Source organism: Crocuta crocuta, unplaced genomic scaffold (genome assembly GCF_008692635.1).
Source record: "Crocuta crocuta isolate KB4526 unplaced genomic scaffold, BGI_CrCroc_1.0 scaffold3, whole genome shotgun sequence".
Taxonomy (NCBI): domain Eukaryota; kingdom Metazoa; phylum Chordata; class Mammalia; order Carnivora; family Hyaenidae; genus Crocuta; species Crocuta crocuta.
Genome location: NW_027529934.1, coordinates 16,282,817 through 16,308,752, shown reverse-complemented (window position 1 = coordinate 16,308,752; position 25,936 = coordinate 16,282,817). Strand labels below are relative to the sequence as shown.

Sequence of the window (25,936 nt, the reverse complement as noted above, 5' to 3'; positions counted from 1 at the left end):
ACTAAAGAAATCGCTGAAGTCAGTCTCATACGGAAGCTCGCAACTTCAAAAGCCATGCTCTGAATGGGCAGGCACCTCTCACAGATCATCTGGGGGTCTTCTAGAATGCAGGCTCTGATTTGGTAGATTTGGAGGGAGGGGGCTGTAAAACCTCCTGGGGCAATGAGCTGCTGCTGGTACCCACACCACGTGGTGAGAAGCCTGGTCCCCGCCCTGTGCCACACCCATTACAGGAAGTCCTTAACCTAGCTCAAGACCTCCTCCTGCTCCTCCCCTTCTCCCTCCTCCCCCTCACCCATCATCATCATCATCAGCCACTTAGGAGTTTGCTATGTTAAAAGACCATGGGGGAGGAGAAGGGGAAAAATAGTGGGGAAGAGGGAGGGAGGCAAACCATGATCGACTCTTGAATGCTGAGAACAAACTGAGGGCTGATGTGGTCGGGGGAGGGGGAAGGGGGGATGGGCATGGAGGAGGGCACTTATGGGGATGAGCACTGGGTGTTATATGGAAACCAACTTGACAATAAACTAAGAAAAAAGAGACAATAAAAAGCCAAAAAAAAAAGCACTACTTTGCATTCATTAAATATATGATCTTATTAAAGCATCATCATGGCACCTGATGTAAGTGGTATTATTCCCATTTTACGGAAGACAAAACAGAGGCTTAGAAAGATGAAGTCAGTTGCCCCAAATCACACTGGAAGTGGTTGCACCTGGATGCCAGATCCAAAAGTCCTGGCTCCTAACATGTTCCACAGAACAAAGCAGTCAAATAAACTTGGGGCGTGAGGCAAAGGGACCTTGTGCTAACAATCTCCATTATCATTTTTTTCTGCCTCTTTTGTATTTATTTTCATTTTTACTTTTAAAAATTATTTTAGAGAGAGAGAGAGAATGTGGGAGGGGCAGAGGGAGAGAGAGAATCTTAAGCAGGCTCCATGCTCAGTGCAGAGCCCAATGCAGGGCTCCATCTCATGACCGTGAGGTCATGACCTGAGCCAAAATCAAGAATCAGACACTCAAACGACAGAGCCACTCAGGCGCCCTTCTTTCTCTTTTTTAAAAATTGAGATACAGGAGCGCCTGGGATGCTCAGTCGGTTAAGCATCTGACTTCAGCTCAGGTCATGATCTCGCGGTTCAGGGGTTCAAGCCCCACGTTGAGCTCTGTGCTGACAGCCAGTTCAGAGCCTGGAGCCTGTTTCGGATTCTGTGTCTCCCTCTCTCTCTGACCCTCCCCTGCTCATGCTGTCTCTCTCTCTCTCTCTCTCTCTCTCTCTCCCTCTCAGAAATAAATAAAAAACATTAAAAAATTTTTTTAAAAATTGAGATATAAGTCTCATATGAAATTCTATTAGGTTCAGGTGTACAACATAATCAATCAATATTAACATATGAAATGATAACAGCAGTAAGCCTAGTTAGCCTCCATCACCACAACTAGTTATATTTTTTTTCTAGTGATGAGTATTTTTAAGGTCTACCTTCTTAGCAGCTTTCAAATACACGATAGAGTGTTATTAACTACAGTCACCATGTTATACGTTACATCCCCATGACTTATTTATTTTATAACTGGAAGTTCGTGTCTCTGATTTGCCCCCCTCCCCTCAAACCTCTACCCCAGGCAACCCCCCATCTGTTCTCTGTGTCTATGTGCTCCACAGTTGTTCTTGACGAGACAGCACAGGTGGGGATGTGCAGAGTTGGAAGTTTCTGCCTTCTCATTCTGGCCAGGAAGGAAGTGCCTCAGGTGAGCCCGAAATGCCCTTCCCACCTATGGCCAGGGTCTTGCTTTATACATGCAAATAAACGTTTGGAATGAGAAACCAAAACAAAGCAAAACACAGGCCTGGGAGGCTGAAAAAAATAGATAGTCTCCTTTTTAGTGTCCAAGGTGGGGAGCGAGGGGAAAAAACACAGGTATCTTGAGCTGGGATCAAACTTCTGCCCCATTTTGCCTGCCTTCCTTCAAGTCCATCCTTCTGTTCGGCCCGATGCTGCAGCAAAAGAGCCAACAACACTTGTAATTTGCATCTCAGCAAGTACAGACATACTTGATTTCCTTACATGCCTATAATTCCTTCTTAAATCACATAAAGCTATTTGCCTTTATAAATCTCCCCAGCAGAGAGCTCCCTGGGATAATTACGGGTAATATATATTTATAGTTTTATTTCATAAGCTCAACTCTTAACCAAAAAATGGACCTAGCAAAGCCCACTCAATAATAATTTCTTTGTTCCTTATAAGTCTATGGTATTTACGTTTTGACTGTCCTTTATTTTTAAGTTCTTTAGTATGAGCAGGCATGAGATGGAAGGCTTTTGACAAGTATCAGAAGAACTGCCTTTGAGACACAGCTGTGTCTCTTGCGAGCTCTGCAAGTATGGGCAAGTTTCCAGGCTCTCTGAGCCTCAATTTCCTCATCCATAAAATGGGGGTTGTGACATCTGTCACTAGATTATTGTGAAGAGTAAATAAGCTATAAGTATGGGAAGGTGCCTGGAATAAGATAGATGATCAATAAATGTAGAATCTTCTTTCCCAAGACTGGGATATAATAACTAGGACGTGACTGGATGCCTCTCTCTCTCTCTCTCTCTCTCTCATGATTTTATGGCATATCCTCCATCTGAACAACTAGCCTTCATTTTTGTAAACTGCTAATTGCCAAATCAGCCTGAGGCTCTAGGCAAGTGGGGGGGGGGGCGCTAGACTTGGACTCAGTTCCCTCCTGCATCATTTCAGTTTTTTTTGTTTCGCTTAATCTTTGTGAATGTCTCCATCTCCCTGTAGAGGCCTTAACACCAGCTGGTGGGTTCCTGCTATGTTTAATTCACCCCCATTAACCTGCTTGGTCAGCAGATCTTTCCGTCTCCTTGCTGTGCTTCGAGGAGTGCGTCTGTCTGGAAAAAGCGTTTATTATATTTACTTTAACTGGCCTCATTTTGCAAAGCGGTCTGGGATTTCAGTTCGGGAGGAAAACAGCTTTGATTATACTGCCCTTGTTTACTGTATGCACTCTTCGCTATGTATCCCTTGTCTACTAAGATGGCAAATGCTTTTGCAGGAAGCCAAGACACGGTTAAGTAAAGTCTCGGTGAGCACACTGACAGCCCCTGGGTGGCCGCTTTGCACAGTCTCCTTCACCCGAAAGCTGTGCCCCACATTCCAGTCATCTAACTTTCAGTGAAGTCCAGTGAGTAGGTTTTCCTGGATGCGTGTATCAAAGGTCCCAGGAGGAGCACTGAGTGGGGCCCACATCCCCAGGGTTACAGGGAGTGCTCCTCAGCTAAGTGTCATGGTGACCTAAGGTGTTAACTTAGTCTGCACTATCCCCCTCTCGCCCTCTGGTTGCAGCCTAGCTCCCTGACCAATCTCTGCCTCTGGCCTTGCCCTCCACCCACCCACTCTCCACGCAGCAGCTACACCTATGCAGCCATTGCATCACCTTATTTAAAATCCCTCCATGACTCCACATCACCCTCAAGAATAAACTCAAACTGGGGCGCCTGGGTGGCTTAGTCGGTTAAGCGTCCGACTTTCACTAGGTCATGATCTCGCGGTTCGTGGGTTCGAGCCCCGCGTCGGGCTCTGTGCTGCCAGCTCGGAGCCTGGACCCTGTTTCAGTCTGTGACTCCCTCTCTCTCTGACCCTACACTGCTCATGCTGTCTCTCTCTCTCTCTCCTAGAAATAAATAAAAAAATAAAAATAAAAAAAAAGAATAAACTCAAACTATTTATGGGGTGTACATGCATGACTGGGCTCTCACCTTCTCCCTGGTCTCTTGTTGTCTATGCCCCAGTCATAGTGAACATTTGCTCTTTTCCTTCTTTTCTTCCCTCCCTCCCTCCCTTCTTTCTTTCTTTCTTTCTTTCTTTCTTTCTTTCTTTCNTTCTCTCTTTCTCTCCTTCCTTCCTTCCTTCCTTCCTTCCTTCCTTCCTTCCTTCCTTCCTTCCTTCCTTCCTTCCATTTAGGACTTAGACACTTTGCTGGAGTCAATAGTGAGCAAAACCCGGTTGGTCCCCATTCACAGAGCTTTAGATCCAGGGTGGATATCAACAATGGAATAAGGTTCACCTGAGCAGCACTGTGAGGACAGTGGTACCAGTGAGAGGAGACAGCGGGACTGGATAACCTGACCTTACCCGGGGACTATGCAGGCTCCCCAGGAAGTGATGAGTGAACCAAGAGTCAAAAGGGAGGCAGACGTAACTGGGGGAAGAGGATGGTGGGAGAGCCTGACAGGTGGTGGGAACAGCACGTGCCAAGCCCTGTGGCGGCAGGCGAAAGGTGTTTGAGGAACTGTGGCATGCAGACCTGTGGTCCTGGAGCACGGAGAGCCCCAGGGGATGTGGGAGGGTGGGGAGACAGGAGAAGACTGTGGGGAAACCAGATAGGGCACGTGGGCCACACTAGACTTGGGGTTACCATCATGGGAGCAGTGGGAAATCCCTGCAATGTATACGGAACGGGACAGCATCATTGAAGAGACCACCGAAGGTGCGAAGACAGTCAGGAGAGAATGTGCGAAGGCTACCTGCAGTGGTTTTTACAAGACTTGTGGTAGCTCAGGCCAAGTGACAGAACACAATGGAGGACCGGAGACACGTGACAAGGACGTGAGAGATTAAATCAGTGGGATCTGGGGAAGGCAGGATGGGGTTGGGTGCGCTGAGAGGGAGAGCAGTGAGGATGTGGAGTCAGGAACCAATGTGCCCCTGGAGCCAGGCTGTACTCACTTGTGAGGGTGGCTCTGGTGGTTGGACCGATACTCTTGGGGACCAGCATCTCGTGGTACTGCTCACCCGCCAGGGTGCTGTACACAACTTTGTACTCCTGGACCTCTGCTTCGCTGTTGTCCCACTCGAGATCAAGGCTGGTTGCCGTGTGGGAGCCAACCCGCAGGTTCTTGGGGGCGTCGATCTCTAAAAAGAGTCAGACATCACCAAAATGTGCGTTTGTCACGCATCTTGAACTTTAAGGAGCTTTGAGTGAGAGCCCATATCTCCTGACCCTCTGCCTCACGATTTGAGTCAACCTCAGGGCTGCCCTCGAGCTATTGCCCGGCCAGGTTAGCCGCAACAGCTTCTGTGGGAAGTCTGGAGAATTCTGCTTGGGAGTTAGATATCAACACACTTTATGCTTGCCCCATTTGCATTCAGGGAATGTTCTAGAATATTTCCTGAATGGTAGTGGTGGTATTCTAGAAATTTAAAAATGAACCAGTTAGCATAAGCTTGACACTAAGTGAGGGAAAAACCACAGGAGGAAAAAAATCAGAGACAGCTTCCAAGTGATTATGACAGAATAGAGTAATATCAAGTTTGGCACCATGCTGAAAGGAGACAGCTGACTGCAAGACTTTGAAGTATAAGCTGTATTCCCCTGGATTTACCTGCATAGATACTGCTGAATGGTTTGTAGGAGATTAAGTATATACATAGAGGATGTGATGTACTGGAAAGAATATAGGCTTTGGGGTTAGGCCTCTGTTTGAGCCCAGCTCTACCGTGGTTAAGTCTGTGGTCACATGAGGTGTTCCTGGGCCTCAATGGCCACATCTGCAACATGGGATAATACCACTGACATTTCAAGTTGTTATACCGATAGAGCAATGCATGTGAAGTGCATGGCGTGGTACCTGGTACAAAAACAGGTGCCTAAGCCCTCGGAGGACCTCCTGTTGCCTCTGAAACTCGTTCTGAGTTTCAACGACATGGCACCCCCAATGCTTGCTCTCTGGAGTTCCAAAGACTCCTATGCAAAGGAGAGACCCCCAGCATCCCCTCTCTCCCACAGTCTTGGGGGGCTAATCCTTTCTCCCTGAGACTGGTCATCTCCTCAGGCTAATTTAGGCAGAAACAACATAAACAGCTTGCAGGGTAAGAAGGCGCAGTCATGAAAAGCTGCCCCTTTAAAAAGTTCTCAATAAGCCTTGTCTTTGAGACTTGAATTTCACTTTGGAGTGGACCAGCTCTTTGTTCTGAGAAAATCTCCAGCAGACTCCTCATTTGCAAATGCCAGGCAAGTATATACCAATTGTTCTTGGGAAAGACAGAGCTGTGAATCAATCTGAGTGCAGCTGCTCCAGGGTGAGAAGCGTTCTGTTTAGTGATGTAAATTAGGTGAATCTTTTAGCAGATTTATGTCTCCACAGCTTAGTTTTTCTGAGAAATGTTTCCACGGAAGCTAGCATGCTGGATTCCATGCGTTCTTGATGTGCTGGGTGTGTTATTTCTCAAGCCTTGGGATAGAGAGAGGAGCTTGGGGAGAGAGGCATGTGGGAGGAACGTGCTGGACCCTATACCGCTCAATCTCAAGTAGGACCAGAGGCTGCAATAAGGGACCCAACTGGGCGTGGGCCGTGAGGCCTGAATGGAACTGGAGCAAAGAGAAGTTAGGGTGAGCATTCGGGGTGAGTCCTGTACCTACCTACTGCTCTTCACAACTAAAAATCCCAGACCTTGAAAATGATGGTTTTTGTTTTCTGGAATTGTTTGGCTTTAGAACCTATGCTCTGTGGATAGGGGGTGGTGTTTTCCCTGAAGGAACCACTTCCCACGTGTCAGCGATGTCAAAAGAGGTCAATTCTGGGAATGAGGGCTTGAGAATGTTGGAATAAGCAGTTAGTTAGGCTCTTACAGGATGCCTGGAGGCCAGCAAAGGGGAAGTCATGGCCAAGTGTGAGAAAGTCAGAGGCCTGACCTGACCTGAACCACAAGAAATTCAATTAAACCAGACAGGCCCAAGATGGCAGACAAAGTAGGCCAAAGTTCACATTGTTCCTTCATTATGCTACACTGCCATATGAAAATCTTCTAACGGGGTCATGATAGGAAACCCCTGACCAAATAAGGACGAAAGAGTGCCTATAACCCACATTCCTGAAGAGACTCTACTACCCTACTTCCAAGAAATCCCTGCCTCACATAATGAATATTCCACTCCCTTGTTAACAACTGTCAATAAAAGATGGAAACCCAAGCCCCAGTGGGCATGAGAGTGTACTTTTGCCTTAATAAACTTTCCTGCTCATCCGCTGTGTCTGTGGTTGAATTCTTAATCATGTTGAGACATGGCCATGAGCTGGCTGCGACAGCTTTTGGATGGGCTGGGTCAAGGCTTCAGGGCCGGAGGTCTCCCTCGTCCACCCAGCAATAGGAGGAGGTTTTAGGAATAGGGTGGAAGGAAATGGTTTGCTCCCCTGGGTCTTGAAGCCCGATCTCCCTAGGAGGGACAACTCAAGGGCTCCCCTGTAGGTACAAGCTGGGCTGGTGTCTGCAACAGGTCAGCAAGCCAGGGGAAAGCAAAGCCAGAATCCATGGCAGCCCTGGGGAAGGGCTTGGGGGCCATGGACGTCTAGTCTCCAAGACATAAAATGAACTAAAGCCTTTCTCCTGCTTAAAAATTGCCTGGTGCTTTCTATCACAAACTCCTCATCATCCCCTGCAGGGCTCTGTGCTTCTCAGATGCCATCTTGCATCACTTCTACCCTAATTCACTGTGCTCCAGTGGGGCTGATGTTCCTTCTACTCCTGAAACACATCAAACTTACTCCCACCCACTCAGTTTTCAGTCTCGCCTGCCACCTCAAAGCCTTTTGAACAGTCTTGTTAGAAGTTTCGACTGTGTGGCTATGAGGATGCTTGAGGCAAGATGTGCAGGGAAAGGTAGCTCTGACTGAGGGCAACTGGTCTCATCTGGGGGGTGGAGGGGGATGCTATCCAGGCTGCAACAGGATGTGACTGGATCCCCGTGGAATTGCTGTTGAGCAGGGCGGGGCTCCAACTGCGGTGATGTGGGCCTCTGTGTTCGTTTTCGGTGTTGCCACAGACTGGGCAGCTTGAACCCCAGAAATGTGTCTTTTCGCAGACTGGAAGTTCAAGATCAGGATGTTGGAAGGGTGGCTTCCTTCTGAGGGCTGTAGGTGAGACTCTGCTCTGGGCCTGTCTCTGGAGGTTCACTGGCGATCTTAGGTGGCCCTTGGGCTTGTAGACATCCCAATCTCTGTTTTTTGTCTTCACATGGTGCTCTCCCTGCATGTGTGTCTGCCTCTGTGTCCAAATCTCCCCCTTTTATAAGGACACAGTCATATTGGGTAAGGGTCGACCCCAATGACCTCCTTTAATCTGGTCATATGCAAATGCCTTATTTCCAAACAAGGTCACATATACAGGCATTGAGGGTTAAGACTTTGACTTCTTTCTGGGGATACAGTTCAACTCATAACAGCATTCAAGGGAGGCCTGGGACACTCAGGTTAAAACAGCAGTCTCTGCTCAGTTCAGGCTGAGTCCTGTACCTACCTACTGGTCTTCACAACCAAAAATCCCAGACCTGGAAGACTATGGCTCTGGAGGCCAAGTTTGGAGTCCTGAGGGAGGTGCTCAGAAAGGATGCCTCCCCTCCGGACAGAAAGAGTTCCAGGATGTCCCCTAGGAGGGCAACTGAAACCAAAGCCACCAGGGGCAGGGGGTTCCTGGGGCTGCCATCCCTCTAACCACTGGCCTTCATGTGCTTCCGTCAGGCTCTTTCCTTTTGGGGAGCAGCTCTAAGACCCAGGCAAATATCCTGCTCACCATGCAGGAAACAAATCTCTGCTTTAATTGCTTGTGCAATTAGTGTGCTCCTAGTGCCGGAGACATCACCTGGAAAAGCACTTTGGCTAATTTGAATTTAAGCGGAGCTCTGAAATGGCTGAGGGCCCTGCCGCGAGGGTCTGGGCACCCTCTCCGCGTTCAGCGTGCAGTCACGACCCCAAGCGCAAAGCTGCTGACCTGCCCCGCCCCCACGTGCCCCTCACCCCCCAGAATGGAGGGGAGCAGGCTGGGGGTGCAGGCGAGGAGGCAGCCTCCTAACAGCTGCCGATCTGCCAGGCGACCGGAAACAGAGCTGAAACTCAGGGGGAGCTCCGAGGAGGCAGAATGTAATTGTCTTGATTGGAATTTTCCTGGGCTACCAGCCAATGCCGCTTCCATCTTGTCGACCCAAGCATCAAGAATTTGCCTTTCATCATACTGCTTGAGAGCGCCTTTCTCCTTTCCTGCCTCTTCAAACTCCTTATCTGAGCAAAGCACAAGGCAACCACTTTTCAAACAAAAACTGTCTTGAAATTCAGAACAGAAGGCAGGACCTGTGGGCCCCCAGGAGATCCCACGACCGGAGCAGGGAGGCGAGCCGGCAGGTGTGAGGGGGCGGAAGGCTGACCTTAAGTTCACCAAGAAGGGACCTGGAGTGAGGTCATGCTGAGCCCTGACTAACGTGGATTAAGTGAAGGAGAAGAAGGGACGAGAAATGGACAGAATTTAGTTCCTTCTTTAAGGTGTATATTCAGTCTCTGGGGAATCCCAAGATGTGTTCAGTTAAAAAAAATTGGACCAGTAAACCCCTGGGGTGGGGTGGGGAGTGGAGTCTGCTACAGGAGCTGGGGCAAAGCCTCTCTCTCAGTATCAAACCCTGCCTTTCCATTTCCTCAGTGTCCACGCTTGCTGCCTGTTAGCCGGGAAGTTCTGCCCTCTCCCTGGGTGAATTTCTGTGCAGAGGGAGCCCCATTTAAGACTCCAGCCTTCCTCTTTCCTAGGCTGGGGAAGATGGACTTCCCACAAGGGTGGATTTTGTAGCAGGACCCGGGCACTGCCCTTCTGCCCCCCTCTCTCACGGGGCCGCTCCCAGGGATCAGGCCTCTGCTTGTTCCTCAATGCTGTAAATCCTAAACTGAATAGTTCCCGCAACTTCTGCCACATGGGGGCACTTGCCCAGGGCCTCAGGGACCATCACCTTGCAAAGCCCATCTATATCTCTAACACTAAGTTATAGGTTCCAGTCTAGGGGATATTTTGGCTTCCATTTGTCTTATCCTTTGCCTTATTTATCAAATAATTTTGAACACAGCTAGAGGATAATAGTGCCATTTATCGAACCTCCCTGAAGCCCCCCAGATGGTTTATCCCATCCCATAACAGCCCTTAGGCCACAACCCAGGTAGAATGCTTGAATTAGCCATTCTCCTCCTGCTTTACCCCACTAGAAGATGCTGCTTCTCAGATCTCACAGATGCTAGTGGTTTCCTTTGATCCCTGGATGACTTGGAGCTGGCAGAGACATTCCTTGAGGTGTGACCTCCCCCGGGCAGAGAGGCCAAGGTTGAGAATAGGGGTCGAGGGAGACTCGCTATCTGATCCCAGCCCCTGTTGACCCAGTGAGAGTGCTGGGAGTCTTTTTTGGATGGTGGCTGTCCCACTTGCCCCCAAGCTGGCCAGCCTGACGGGCTCCCAGAGAGTCCCAGAGCAGGTCACCGTGAGGTCCGGCCTTTCCTGATGGTGAGTGAAGCTCTTTCAGGGTCCTGATGGTCTTGGGAAGGGGGGTAGGTGGTCATCACCAGGATGCGGGGGGCCTCATCCAGCTGACTGTGTGTGGGAGCAGGCTTCCCATTAGCCTTCCTGCTGGTGCTCACACAGGACAGAAGGCATCACAGAGCCTCAGGGGGAAGGTCTGCTGCCGGCCGCACAAGTTGGGCTTCGCACAACGCCATGGGGCTTCAACGTGCTATGCAGTTAGTATGAATTTATAGAATGATCACAGTGCCTGCAAATAGCAGCAAAGGACCTCGAAGGAGGGCACCTTGCCTGAATTCACACAAAATTGCCACTTGGGCTAGCGGTCTGGACATGGAAGTCCTTTCAAGACAAACTTTTCATTCTACAAAGGAGATATCTGAGAGCCGTGGTAAAGAGCCTTCGATCAGGTCACAGATCTGGCTGGCGGCAGAGGCATGGCAGGCACCGGTTCTCCTGAGCACGGGTGCGCTGTGTCCATCTGTGCTGTTGTGTAACTTTGCCGAGGCCCCCCTCTTGCTCCCTTCTTGCAGCTTCTATGATAATGTGGGGGCCCAAGCAATGTCACCTCGCCCCCTCAGTACCCCTCTTGCCATGATGATGGCACCAGTCGGCTCAGCCCCCTCTTCCTCCCCACTCCTTCCACTACTCCAACCTACCTGTTGTGAACTGGGTGGTCGTGGATTGGCTCTCGTTGGTCCCACGGACGGCACTGACCCACACCTCATAGCGCGAACCGGGCCGCAGGGCCTGCACTGAGTATTGACTCAAGGGGGGCTGGAGCCGGAAAGTGGTCTTCCCACCTTCCCCGCCCACCAAGCCATACTTCAAGAGGATGAAGTCGACTTTGGCTCGCGGTGGGGTCCACTCCACAAAGGCCACGGTGTCCGAGACATCTCGAACCAGGATCTGTGTGGGCCCATCAATGACTGAATGAAAAGGACCAAATAGAAAAAAGGATTTGAGAAGTGGGTGTTTGAAATCAGTCTCTCCTTTCCTCCTTCTGTTAACTTGGTCAGTCGAAGAGAGGATAGGTATTATTATCCCAATTTATAGATGGGGAAAATGGGACACAGTAAGACGAAATGGCTTTTTTCCTGAGGACATGTAGTTTGGCAACAGGGGAAGCGACATTGGAAGTCAGTTCCCCTGAATCTTGCTTTCACCAGGCTATGGCTTTTCCGTGCTGTCTCTTCCCCATTTGGGCAGGGGAAAGGTACCCACTGCTTGGGAGGCCAGCATGGCTTCCTTCTGGAGGTAATGGGACAGAGAACTGAGAACTGTGCTTCTGGTATGTTCTCCTGCCATTTTCTCACTTTCTCTGAGCCCTGAGGAAAGATCTACAAGATAGTCAGCCCCATCTAAACATCTGAGACTTCCAACTTAGTTGCCAAAGAGGATATCATGAATGTCCAAATGATGTGCTTGCTCTGCCACACCTAGAATTCAGTCAATCCAGTTATTAAGACAATACTACAACCCAACAGATTTGTATGTGGGGGCGTGAGACATGCCTTCTGGGGAAAGTTGCTCTTCTGGAAAAAAAAAAAAAAGACCTCAGTTTAGGAAAAGTATCTTGTGGGCTATATTTTCCCACCTGTTCTTGCATATTCCTGAGCTAGAAGGGCACTGCACTCATGGAAAGTCCCTCAAGGTTATTTAGCATATGTCCCTCCTGAGCCCTGGCCTCTGGCACTGAGCAGCAGAGGGGAACATCACTGAGGGGTAGTGTGAGCTAGTAAAGCTCATTGGTTTCTCAGAGGGCCCACTGTCCCTGGGTCCAGCACCCACTTGGGGTCCTCTTCGTACTGAATTAGACAATGGTGGGGTAGAGAAAAGGAAGAGAATGAAGCATGGAAATAGGAAAAGAAAGAGCTTAGTGAGGACAATAGAGAATGGTGTTGTCAACTCCTCATGGTAGTTGCACAAGGCCAATGTGTCCTTCTTGAATTACTCATTACCTTCTGAAAGAGTAGGCCCAGTGTCTATGCTTGCATTTATAATTTGACTACACCCCTCTGGCTGGAGTTTATTAATATTAATATTAATATTAATATTAATATTAATATTAATATTAATGTTCTTCAAGGATTTGGAATTGGAACCAGAGACTCAGGTTCTCCGGTTTGGAAGTGCGTACAGCCAAGGCTGGTGTGACCATTGTCTTTCATATTCACACACAAATAGGAAATATCTGATCTATCTCTGGAGAGGCAGAGAAAAAAGGCAGAGAGGGGAGTAAAGAAGGAAGAGGGTGATTTATAATAAATACATATTTGGGAGGGCCTATTGTCACTTCCCAACCCAAAGCTCCTAAAACCTTTGGAATTTCCTAAGAGATAAGAGTGATAATGCCTTTTGTTATGTTAATGAGCCACAGGAGGGGCTGTCTGCCCTGCAGTAAGCCCTGTGATCAGAGGGCTGGAACTTTCAGTTCCATTCCTGACCTCTGCTACACGACCCTTTCTGCCTGTGGAATGAAGTCTCCATAAAAACCCAAAGGGACTGGGTTCGGAAGCTTCCAGGTTAGGGAACCAGAACCACACGGCTCCACGTGCACCAGGCTGGGCCCCAAATTGTTCAGGTCCTTGCCCTGTGTATCTCTTCATCTAGTGTTGATTAGTATCCTTTAATATCCTTTGTAGTAAACCAGTAATCTTGTGAGCAAATGGATTTCCTGAGTTCTGTGAGCAGCTCTAACAAATTAATCAAACCCAACGAGGGGGTGGTGGGAGCCTCTGATTTATAGCTAGTTGTTCAGAAACACGGGTAACAACCTGGACTTAAAGCAATTGGCATCTGAAGTCAAAAGCAGTCTTGTGGAACTGAGCCTTGGACCTATGGAATCTGCTGCTTTCTCTGGGTAGATAGAGTCAGAATCGCATTGAATTATAGGATGTCCATCTGGTGTCTCAGAGAATTGTGGGGACCTCCCTCTTCAACACACACACACACACACACACACACACACACACACACACACACGCTGGAATTGGTGCAGAATTTTAGGAACAAATATACATAGAGAAGCAGAAATGAGTGACTGCGTGGAGCTTCTAGAAAGACAGAGAAGGTAATGTGAATTTGACTTTCCATTTTCTGGTTCCAGTTTTTCATGACACCCAGATGCATTCTGGTCCGAGGGTTTTACAAGATATTCTTTGTCCTTCCAGTAAATTCTCTTTTTTGCTTTAGATAGTATAAGAAAGTTTTTCTTCCTTGTTCCCAGAGAGTCTTGACTAGGACTGTTTTTTTAAACCAATCCACACTGCACCACCTCCTACTGTTTCCAAAATGGAGCATCTCCCTTAGGGTAGATGCAGTCTGACTTTGAGCTTCTCAATCAGGAAGATTGGTCACCCCACCCTCTTTCTGGGACTAGTCCAGTCTTGTTCTCTATTAACCAGCTTAGGATTTTTGGCTTAGTATCAGCCAAAATGAAAATCAGGCCATTTTAGTGCCACCTGGTTTGGAGTTCAAATGAAGTTCTGCTTCTCATATTTGGGGTAATAATATGATTTAACAAAACACATCCAGATGTTTTCAGCATGCTGAACTTAATGGTTTTAGGTAACTTGGGCCTTTTAAATTTAGTTTAATAGTGAAATGGGAGAAATGGTCTTCTAGCTGCTGTATAAGCATAAAGCCTGAAGCCTGAACCATAGATACTCAGGAAATGGGTGTTGAGTAAAAGAAATGAATGCATATCCTGTGTATCGATGTGAAAGAAGGGGAAGCATTTCAAAGAGCTGGAGCTTCTTGAGAAAAGAAGAAAAGATGTCACAGAAACTCAAATAGCCATGTAAAGCTCTGGTCTTCCAACTCTTTAAATCTCCAAGACCCTAATCAGAATGGATTGTCTATATTAGAATATGGTGTGCAACACAGATCTGGCTCTAGCTGCAGGAGGACTTATAATTTGCATTCCCCAGAGGGCTAGCCTGGAAGAAGTCAGTCTGAGTGTCTATGAGGACTCAGAGCTTCACAGCAGGGGGTTGGTGTAGGTCAGACCTTAGCAGAAGGAAATAATTAAATAATCATTTCCTGAAGACAGCAGACAGGGTTTGGAGACAGCCATCTTTTCTGTGGCCACTCTTGGATTCTGCCCTTCTGTTGGCCACTTAGTAGTGGTGTCTGTATTCTACTCAAGTTGGTATCAGCTTGCTTTCAATTTAGGTCCTAATCTCTAAACAAACACATGTTCTACTCAAAAAGTAAACTGGAATAAATATTTTTCTTTCCATTTCTTCATGACTCCGTACGCAATGCCAAGCTATTAACTAGGACATTTCTCTTAATTGAAAAAAAATCTGCCTCGCTTCACCACAGATTTTTAAATCTGGAATTTGAATCTTAAGGCACTTCCAAACCAAAAAATATGGGAAATTTTGTAAAAATGTGGTTTGAGTAGAAGATTGAGGCAGGGTTAGACTATCTTCCCCAAGTCTGGAGGAAGAACTTCCTACAGCTGTAATGCTCTTCTCTGCCCTCTTCTGAACCATCGTCTTTGTCTAGGCTTTTGTTTTCCACTCATGCTTTCTTAATATCAGTTCACAGGAATGACTCAGGCACCTGAAACTTTCCATCCCAGAGGAAGAGCATCTATACATGTCATGAAACGTCAAGTTCCAGCATAACCTTTGGGATAGAGTTGTGGAAAAACTCTAGTCACTGGCATATGAAGAAATTTCTACACAGTACTTTTAGGTTTTGTGGCTATGGAGTAGTTTCCTCTAAAACATATTTGCAGTAGAACAGTACTGTTAAAGCCTCTGGTGGGTGGGTTCATACTCTTTTCTTTTAAAGAACAAAATCTTAAATGACCATACAAAATATAAAACACGTGGCGCTGCCTTGGTTGGAGGGTGTGTTGGGCATGGGTGTGGGTGTAATCAGAGGCTTGAATCTCCCCTTCATCCTTGCCTTGAGCCACTGCCATGGAGCCTTAGTGCTCTAATGGAACATAATCTAATACCACAATAGTTTAAAACCAATGTTTTCTAGACTGAGCATAAGCCTCAGCACCTGATGCTATTTAGTTTGGATCCAATTAGCAAAGTATGAATCACCAATCCATAAACATGGTCTCATTACATGGTGTTGTGGCTCCTTTTGTTGGCCAACTTGGCCTTTGTCCTAAACTTATGACTGGTTTTCTTAGGTGTCAATGTCAGTTTATGAAAAATAAAGCTGTACCAATATTCACCTACCTCAGTTTCTGTTAACTGAAAGGAAAAAATGCTTAATTTTTGAGTCTCAGCTCCCCCGTCAATAAAATGAGAACCAAAAATTATACCAGATGCTTTTTGTAACTTTGGAGAAATTCTTGGGGAGGGCACACGCATATGCATCATAATTGTTAATTGATAGTATTAAAGTTGGCCTTCCTTTGTTAGCTAAGGAAACAATAAGGCAAAATATTGCACAGTTACTGAATCAAATCTAGAAGCAATGATCTTGCATAAGATTAACTGTGGGGATGAAATAATAATCAACTTCAGCCATCACCTTAAACAGTGACCCAACCCAATATTTACTGGTTTTGAATGATTTGTTTCTGCCTGTTCTCACTTATGAGTGTGTTCTCTGAGTACATGTGTATACACTGTATATTGAGCACTCACTCTCATCAGCAAAGCGCTAATCACTTTGTGTGCTTTTTCTGATTTAATTCTCATGTCAGCTCAAAGAAGGAGGTGATACTGTTCCTCATTAGAGAGTGATGGAAGTTTGAGAAGGGTTGGATGACTTTCTCCAAATCTCACAATAGATAAGAGTGAGTTAGTTCTTGCTGGTTTCAAAGCTCAAAATACTAGGCAGTGCCAAATGAGGCCTCTTTAAGATCATAAGAAATACACTGGAAATCTTAACAGGGAATTTCCTCCATAGAGTACTCCCAGATTTCTATGCTTGTAAGGATTAGCAAGAGGGAAGATGTTCAGCTAAGTATAGGGTAGGGTAGCTCCATCTCCAAGTACCCAAATAATCTTCAGCTCTGAGAGAAACCCTAGCATCCTCTGTCTCTCTACTTTTTGGGCAATTTGCAGTCTTTTCTCCAGAGTGACCTAGCAGATAGGCATAGAAGAAGGTTTGGAAGCACTCACCAGTAGAGACGCTGGCCGAGGTAGGGGGGCTCCGGGCTTGCTCTTTCAGAGCCACCACATTGACAATGTATTCCTCCCCAGGCTTTAGTCCTGTCTGATTGAAGGATGTAACATCACTGGGGAGCTGAGCAATCACCCCTCCTTCATTATTCTGGAGGGTGGAAGGAAGGGAGAAGCAGAAAAAGCAAAAGAGAAAATCACCGGGAGAGAAAAGTGTGAAACATTGATGGTGAATTGTTAGTTAAAAATGGCACCCACATCTATTCCCTTGATGCTGACAGCTGAATATCTGGGGCCAGGAAAAACTCCCAGCAGACTCATTAAGAATCCTATCACTCTATGAGGACTTGGCAAATGGAGAATCAATTTTCAAGAACATTTCTTTGGCCTTTCCTTAGTCTATTGAGTTTGCCAATACAAATTGGTCATAAGGTGATGTCGATTGACTCTTGTCAAAGATTCAATGTTTGATGCTGCTTACAGTTAACATCCATCAGATTTTTTTGACATTATGATGAGCTTGTCTTTGGTTCTTGAGTAGACTTGTGTCTGTGTACGTCTGTGAACATCTTAACGTATACACAACATTTTTCACACTAAGACATTCCCTGTGTTTGAATGAGCTAGAGCTCTTATTTTGCTCTATCTGGAATTTCTCATGGTGTTACGCTGGATGCAGATCTGTCAATGTCTTGTTTCCCCTTCACCCAGATGAGTTAGGAGTCAGTGACACATCCAGCTATGGAGTACAAAGAAGAGAGAGAGGAAGCATGGAACAAAGAGTAACACAAAGACGAGAGGACAAATCCGTGGATGAAGAAATGAGAAAGATGAACTTGATGATGTTGGGCCCAGGATCATCTACCTATCTGTCAGTGTCTATTATGATACACTTTCTATGTGTGTCCCTGTAAATGGAGGGGACAAGAAGACTCTTTTGTCACTGCCCTTCTTCCCTATTCTTTGGACTCTGTTCATGTCACCCTGAGTGCTCTATATGTAATTTATAGCCATACCCATAAATCAATGTGACACATGCCCCTCTGCCCTTCCCAACTCCACCCTCCCTCAGTCAGTGGCTGCAACCTATGGATCACACAGTTATTCTCTATGGCTATGTGTTCGATCTTGGCATGCCCTGGCCAAGGTCTTATTTAGAGTTTTACATATTAGATATAAAATAGGTAAACCTAGCACAGTATTTTTTCTGCCTCAGATCAAGGTGATAGGATTCTCTCTGCCCTGTTTTACACCCAGTTGCCTACCATACACACTTTAGTGGCCATTTTAATGCAGGTAAGACATATAAGAAGGTATTTGTACAAAATGCCTGCTCCGATGTCTTTAGCTTGCTGTGATATGACTACATCCACATAGAAGGAATGTCCTGGTTTAGTGGATAGAACCTTGCAATAGGAAGCAGACACCTGGGTTCTTGTTTTAAGCCTGCCACCAACTAGCTATCTAATGTTGTTTAAGTTTGCTGAGTCTTAGCCTCTATAAACAAACCAGATGTAGGGACGCCTTGGTGGCTCAGTCAGTTAAGCATTGGACTTCGGCTCAGGTTATGATCTCACGATTCGTGGGTTCAAGTCACACCTCAGGCTCTGTGCTGACAGCTCAGAGCCTGGAGCCTGCTTCAGATTCTGTGTCTCCCTCTCTCTCTGTCCCTCCCCCCAATTCTCAAAAACAAATAAACATTAAAACAGACAAACTTGATGTAAAATGAAGACTCAGATTTTGTGACTGTGAACTTGAAGGCCTTTTGTAGCTCCAACAGTCCATACCTCGAAGAATTTTGAAGTAAAATAATGGTGAGATCACTGTCTTGTTAGCCAAATATGTGTCATCTCTCATTAAGTCTGATGAATGACTGAAAAAATGCTATTTGATATCAAAAGATCAAGATGGGGATAAGGTATATGATTAAGCATTATGCCCCCATGAGTGCTAGTTAGGGAGAATATCAGGAGGGTCAACAAATACCAGAAAACCAGAACTAGGCAGGCACCTCTGACAATTTGGAAAAGTTTGTTCTAGAGGAACAGAATAAAAAAATAGCACTTTAAAGAAGAGGAAAGGACCAGGATACTTTTTTAACTCAAAAACTAATAGTAACGTAATTTGTTTAAGGTAAAATCTTCTCAATTAATAGATTATAAAAGGTATTTTTGGTTTATGCCTCTGACCTTCAGAGATGGAGGCCACACAAGCTAACTTTTGGGGGCATCTTCTGCATGAAATGAAGCTATGTGACTGATTCAGTCCAGCTTTCCTTGTGTCCTAAAGAGAAGGGCCAGCATTTTGAAGCTTTGGTTTTCAGACTCGCATCATAGCTTGCCAAACCCTAGAGCTGAGCAGAGAGCTGGGCCTGGTGGCTGCTTCCCACATCCTGTCTTCCAAGGCCAGGCTGGTAGGCTCAGGGCCACTCTTGCCAGTCAGTCTTCACCATGCTTTTGTGAAGGATATGTTCTAGAGCGCAGACACCACAAAAGGTCCCTTTACATCCTTAGTGGCATAGAAAGAGATATTGGGTAGTGTCCCCCATGAAGCTCCTGATTCCAAGTTGAGGGTATACTCCAAATAAGGTTGGTTAGCAATGTGACAGGTGAGCATTACCTTTGGAATGAAGCTGATCTCCCATCCATCGAAGGAGAATGAGAAGGGCTCCCATTGCACCTCTACAGTGGTCTCTGTGATGGTCTTGAAGTGTAGCCCTCGAGGGGTAGAGAGATCTGGAACAATATGGGTGACCATGTCATGGCTATTCCTGGCAGGGACAGAGAACACCACCTGGGGCTTTGCCTGGGTGCGATCCCTCCACACCATGGGTCTGCTGGGCAATCCCAATCTTATTACAAACACCATGGGTCCCACGGGCGGAATTGGCCCGCTCTGTCATGGCCCCAGTGCTGCTCTGTATTGATGAATACCTGAGTGGGCTTAACAAACATAATCTAATAAATAATTTTTTAATGCTTTCTGTTGCATAATAGGTGATGAAAGACACCCTTTCCTTACTAACGTGGCAAATCTTGGTATTTAATATGATGCCTTTCTCAGAGAATTGAATACTATCTTTGGAGGCTCTAAGGATTCCCGAGAGGCAATGAAATGTTCCCGTTTCATCCCTGGGAAGAGGGAGGTACAGAGAGGGTTGGCTAAAGATGTGAAGCAAGCCAACTTCAGACTAAGACTAGAACGCTTTTCTTGGCCATCTGATGTGCAGTCTGAGTATTCTGTTTAGCTCACATCACCAAGTCTCAGATGGTCTATGAGTTCCATTTCACGTACATGAGGAAAGCAAAAGCACACACACACAGGACAATGGTGGACACTGGGAATTTTGCTCTCATTCCACTCTCTCTCTCTTTTCTGTGGTTCTCCTTCATTATTCCTCCCTTATCTCTTTCACTCACCTGTGCCTCACTTAATCTTGTTTTTAATTCCTGTTTTAATCACCCCCTTTCCTACCCCCATACAGACACACACACACAGACACACACACACAGACACACACACACACACACACACAGAGGCATGCATAGGTTCAGTGAGGTGGAAGTATGCTTGTCCTAATGGAGTTCCAATTACCAGCCCTGAAATATGACAGCATGACTTTTCTCAGTTCTCCAGGGAGCCTGCTCCCATTTTAGCTTTGCCTCTGGTGGGATATTCCATTGGAAAACTGACAGATTCTCATCCTTCCTGTTTGGAAGCTTCTTCAGTGCTCAAAAGGCAGGTCTGATTCTGAACCCACTTGAAGGCATGTGAGGTGAGTTTACATGATTTTGTCCTTGTCACCTGGGAGCTTCCCTGAAGGGATGCCCTGAATTGGCATGATAAATGCCATGGGGGATGAAAACCTCATCACTGCATGTGCACGTGGACCAGAGAGGAGACGACTGGGAGTTGGGCCAGCCACTTGCTGTGGTGACTCATCCAGAAGCAAGGTGGGAAAAGTGGCAGATGGTGACCTGCCTCTCTGCACAATCATTGCAGATATCTAAAACTGGTTCTCAGGCACCAGAGGAATTAAAAAGAAAAAAAAAAAGGTCAAATATAAACAGAGATAATTATAGGCATATTTACAGAGTCAGCATTTATAGGGGGAATCCAGTATTATAACAGTATCTCTGTCCCCTGGAAAGCAAGGGAATGGGACGATTTCTTACATCCTTTCCTCTCTGCCTGTCCCTGTCCTTCAAAGTGTGATTCAAGTCTGTGAAACCTTCAAAGCCATTGTTTCTTTCTTTGACCTCTCCCTTCTCTGAACTTTCATGGCATTTGTTATCCAAATACCAGCTTGTCCTTTGAGACCTACATAACATGGCCTGAAATCTCTTATCCCTTATTTGGTGATAAGTCCCATTTACTGACCCAGGGGCTTCTGTTTCATGGTTACTTCTTGTTCTAGTTTCCTGCTATGTCTTAAATCTCTGGGCAATATAGTAAAAAGTATTTGGTCTTGGTCCCTGGTTCTTGGCACACAGCTTCTAAAACTTTTGGAATCTCTGGAGCAATGAGAATATCTTTTGTATGTTTGTGAGATAGCTAGATATCTGATTTCCAGAAAAGCCATGGAACGATTTAAAAGATCAGAACTTTCAGCCCCATCTTCCACCCTCTGGGAAGTGGGGAGACTGGCTGGAGACTGGGTTAATTATCAATGGCCAGTGATCTATTCAATCAAGCCTACATAATGAAACCTCCATAAAAATCTCTAACTGTCAGGATTTGGAGAGTTTCCAGGTCGGTGAATGCATTGAGGTGCTGGGAGGGTGATGTGCCCAGGGAGGACATGGAAACTCCACCTCCATCCCCCACACCTTGCATCTCTCTTCCCTTTGCTTGTTCCTGAGTTGTATCTTTTATAATAAAGCAGTGCTGGTAAGTTTAGCACTTTCCTGAGTTCTGTGAATTTCTAAGGAATTATCAAACCTAAGGAAGGGTTGTGGGAACCTCTTGAATTACAGCTGATCAATCAGAAGTGCTGGGGACAACTTTGGACTGGTGACTGGCACCTGACGGGGCAGTTCTGTGAGATGCAGGCACTAACCTGTGGGATCTGACACTAACTCCAGGTAGGTGGGGTCAGAATTGAAAGTGATTGGAAGACACCCAGCTGGTGTCTGAGATTTGAAGAAGCAGTATTGGAAAAGATGATTTAAGAAATCAGAAGTGTATAAAGAAAAAAAAATAACAGTGTCTTCCTCCCTTCTTCTTCTTCTACTCTTTGATGTAGCCAATGTTAATAGTTGGTATGCAAGCTTTTGAAAAAGTTTCTGTGCTTAAATAAAGTACATGTAAAATACAGATATGCATCTATAGGAATTTTTCCCCATTCTAAAGACAAAAGAAAAATGATTGCTTATGGAGAACAGTTTAGCTGGCCTCTGCCCCTGTCTCCACCTTTTTTTCTCTCCACTGAATCTTTCTAAACTATACTCTAGAGTTTCAACTTTTATAATCAAAATGGACTATATTTTGCTAAACAAAAGACCATGAAGAAATTATGCCACTTCTCTCTGAGGAGAAGTGGGTGTTGTCAGTGTGGTTTTAAATAAGATTTTTTTCCCCACTCTGCTATACACTTACCATCTGTAACATACCATTTAGCACTTGCTTATTATACGTCCTATTTCATATCTCCTCGTTTTGAATCCCTAACGAGATTCAAAGTCTGTATAAGCCTCATACTTTCTTTGACTTCTAATCAGACTCAAGCTTATAACAAGTCAGAACTCAATAATTGTTTTTTTTTTCCTTTTGGTTCTATAATTGATGGGAGCTGCCTGCATTTGGAAATTCTCTTTATCGGAAGTGCCTTTTTAATGATTTACCCTTTTCTAAGTGAATCACGTTGTTGGGAGCCCTTTCCCTCAAGAACAATAATTACTGCAGGCATCCCCGAAGAATTAAGAAAAGACACTACTACCATGAATGCCCATGATCTCATGTAGGAGAAAAGAAAAATGAAGTAGGATGGGGAAATGTTACGTACGGGTGGCCACCTTGGCAGTGATGGGAAGGCTGAGGATGTTGCTAATGACAGCGTAGACGCTGATGTTGTAGGTGAGACCTGGCTCCAGCTCCGTGATGGTGACACCACTCCAATCTCCAGGTACCCGCTGCTGGAGCTGGAGGCCCCCCAGGGCCGTCGGCTGGTAAGAGATCACATATTCCGTCACTGCCATCGGCCCGTCCCATTCCAGCTCAATGGACCTGTCGCTGATACCAGCCACTCGCAAGTCCTCTGGAGGGGCAACTACCGGGAGGCAATACACAGATAGCATGAGCTCAGAGGACTGCCTTCCCCATCCTGGACTCAACTTTTCCCCCTCACATCTCACCCCACATGCCTGTCTGTATGTTCTACTCCACTCACTGGCTTTGAGTGATTTGTAACCCCCTTTGTGGGCAGTTTCTTGTCTTTTTTGTGCTTTGTATTTCTATCTCCATAGGGTTTTGAGTTAGAGGTGTCCTGGAGCTCGCTCTTGCTGGCTTGTGAAAGTTGAATGTCAAATTTTCAGGAAGTTTTCAAGACAGTTGTTACATATAGCCATCGTTAAAGATTAAATGTTATAAATTTACAATTAAGCAAATTGGATTAAAAACAAGGGTCATAAATACTCAAAACTCATCACTCCCAAGTTATTTCACTAAGTTTTACTATTATGCATGTCCTTGAACTAGATTATGTGTGTTGTACCCCTCTGGTGGAAATACTGTATACTTGTATTCTACTGCAAAACTGTTCCTGACCCCATGTTTAGTGATGTATGTCATGTTGGTATTTTGACATTGGCTGTGGAAGGAGTATTTCCACCATGGACACTGGCAAATGCTACAAAGCCAGGGTTTTAATTTTTTCCCGAAGAGAGTTAGTTGTTGCATATTTAACAGCACACTGCTGGCCTACATTTCTGGTAGTGTAATAAGTGTATGTCACCAGATCACCCTGGGAACCAATATTTGATTTGGCAAGTGGGAATAAAGCCTTATGCCTGGTTATCTTGCAAAATATAGAAAGCCAAAACAGTAAGTCCTGGATGCCATGGACCGATGAAAGCATTCAACAGCCCTTTATTGTATTATTTTCCCTTTTTATTTTTTATTTAAAAAAAAATTTTTTTTAATGTTTTATTTATTTCTAGGAGAGAGAGAGAGAGAGAGAGAGAGAGACAGCGTGAACAGGGGACGGTCAGAGAGAGAGGGGGTCACAGACTCTGAAACAGGCTCCAGGCTCTGAGCTGGCAGTCAGCACAGAGCCTGACGCGGGGCTCGAACCCATGAACTGCGAGATCATGACCTAAGCGAAAGTCGGACGCTTAACCGACTAAGACACCCAGGTGCCCCTATTTTCCCTTTTTAAAAAGACCATTTAAGCTTCAAAAGAAATGTAACTTGTATTAAACTAATTTTTATTAGTCTGGATCTTGGGGTTGATGATAAAGAAGCATTCTTTAGGGCTTTGATTTTTCTCTCTTGTTCCACTTCTCAAATGTTACTCAAAGCATCATCCAAGAACTTCATTGACATAGTCTTTAATGTGTGGTTCCCTTAGGAAGTGAAGACTCACCACTAGTGTGAGTATTAAATAAATGAACCTTTAAAACCAATTGGGGGTGTGCCTGTCATTGGACTTGCCCAGAGGTTAAATTACAAAATTGGGACAATATTTAAATAGTTGTAATTAACTTATAAATTTACATGTAGTGAAGACTGTAGTTAAAGAGCTGCTGTTGGCTTTGAGTCTCTCCTCTGAATGTTCTCACTCTTTCACCTCCACAAAAGCATAAGACGGAGCCAGCTGCTATTCACAGGATCATGTGAGTGGAGAGCACTCTTGTGCTCCCACATGTGCCCCCAGCTCCTCGGCAGAAGCAGAAATGACAAGCCCTTTAACTCAGACTCATGGGATGGAAATTAGGAACATATATTTGCAGTGTTGAGCATTTGCTTTGACTATTTTTGCCCCAAACTACTCATTGTATACAACACTCTAGAAAGCAGAGCTCTCTCTGATTGAAGATGGTGAATGCTGACTGAAACAAACAAAATAAACATTCATTTTTTTAAATTTATAAGACTGAATACATGTAAATGAGAATTCAATAATTAAACTTCAAACGATCATTTATAAGCTTATATCATTTCTTTTTTTTTTTAATTTTTTTTTTATTTTATTTCTAGGAGAGAGAGAGAGAGAGACAGCGTGAGCAGGAGAGAGTCAGAGAGAGAAGGAGTCACAGACTCCGAAACAGGCTCCAGGCTCTGAGCTGGCAGTCAGCACAGAGCCCGACGCGGGGCTCGAACCCACTAACCGCGAGATCATGACCCAAGCGAAAGTCGGACACTTAACCGACTAAGCCACCCAGGCGCCCCATATAAGCTTATATCATTTCTAATGCTGACACTATTAAAGCTTTGAAGAGCACTAAGAACTCTGGAGATAGCCTGTATGATGCATGTCAGCCCTGGACCAAGGGAAGATGATTTTGTATATAGAATGTGTCAGTGCTTTGCATAATTATATCGAACACTTATTGTATACCAGGCACAATGCTAAGCGCTCTTATGTGGATTATCCCTTTTCATTCTCTTACCAACACAATGAGATAGGTAGGTATTATTATTATCCTTATAGGATGAAGAGACTGGCTCCCACAGTCAGCAAACACAGAAGCTAGGATTTGAACCAGGCATAATGGCTCTAGAACCTCTTATCCAGTAAACAATTATCACTCTACATTCGACCAGCATTCCCCGGTCTATAAGACATGGTCAGACATACTATCTAAATGAAATGTTAAAAAGTCCTTTAATGGAAGCCTTATGAGGTAGATTGGGTAGATATAATTGTCCCAACTTTATAAGTGGAGAAACTGAGGCCCAGGTTAAGGGACTTGCTAAAAGTCATAGAGTTGGGTCAAAATTGATTCTCAAATCCAGATCTTCTATACTTAAGAATTTCTTTTCCCTACAATTTGTAGGACAGATTATGCACTGTGCCGGATGCCTTTTTTCATTTACACACAGCCATCTAAAGCAAACTGCAGTAAAGCAGGGTTCAGACTATTTTTTAGGATATGAATTCCAGACTGGCACTTATCCTAGAGGTAAGAAACTTATTTTAAAAAGGATTCTTTACTGCTTGCCTCTTGTGATTCAACACAATTGATTCCAGGTTTTCTAAGTGGGATTTCTCCTGTCATAGTCTTAGAAATGGTCATACCAAATTTCAAGTCATCAATGTCTCCTAGAGCGCTTGGGACAAGTCAGTGTATTCCTTTTTGGTTACTTCTTTCAGAAAATAAAGCTAATAGTGATCCAAGCAGAGAATTTTGGGATGTTAAAGTAAAAAGGGAATATAGAAGGATTTTTTGTCTTGACAGCTTAACTTGGCAAGTTTTTTTTTATCTTAAGACCTGAGCCTGGTGGTAAACTTGTGATGAGAAAGCAGCAATGGTATCGTTTGTGGAGG

General features: G+C 45.3%; 1 protein-coding gene across 1 annotated transcript in view; it reads right to left on the bottom strand.

Moving 5' to 3' along the window:
* TNR (tenascin R) overlaps positions 1-25,936 on the bottom strand; it is an 83,835-nt gene that overhangs the window by 51,234 nt on the left and 6,665 nt on the right. Inside the window, exons 3-7 of the mRNA XM_077763140.1 lie at positions 22,454-22,717; positions 19,069-19,184; positions 16,450-16,600; positions 11,005-11,274; positions 4,751-4,936 (exon numbers count right to left, since the gene is read on the bottom strand). Of these exons, the coding sequence (XP_077619266.1) occupies positions 4,751-4,936; positions 11,005-11,274; positions 16,450-16,600; positions 19,069-19,184; positions 22,454-22,717 (987 nt within the window). The remainder of the gene's footprint in view (positions 1-4,750; positions 4,937-11,004; positions 11,275-16,449; positions 16,601-19,068; positions 19,185-22,453; positions 22,718-25,936) is intronic.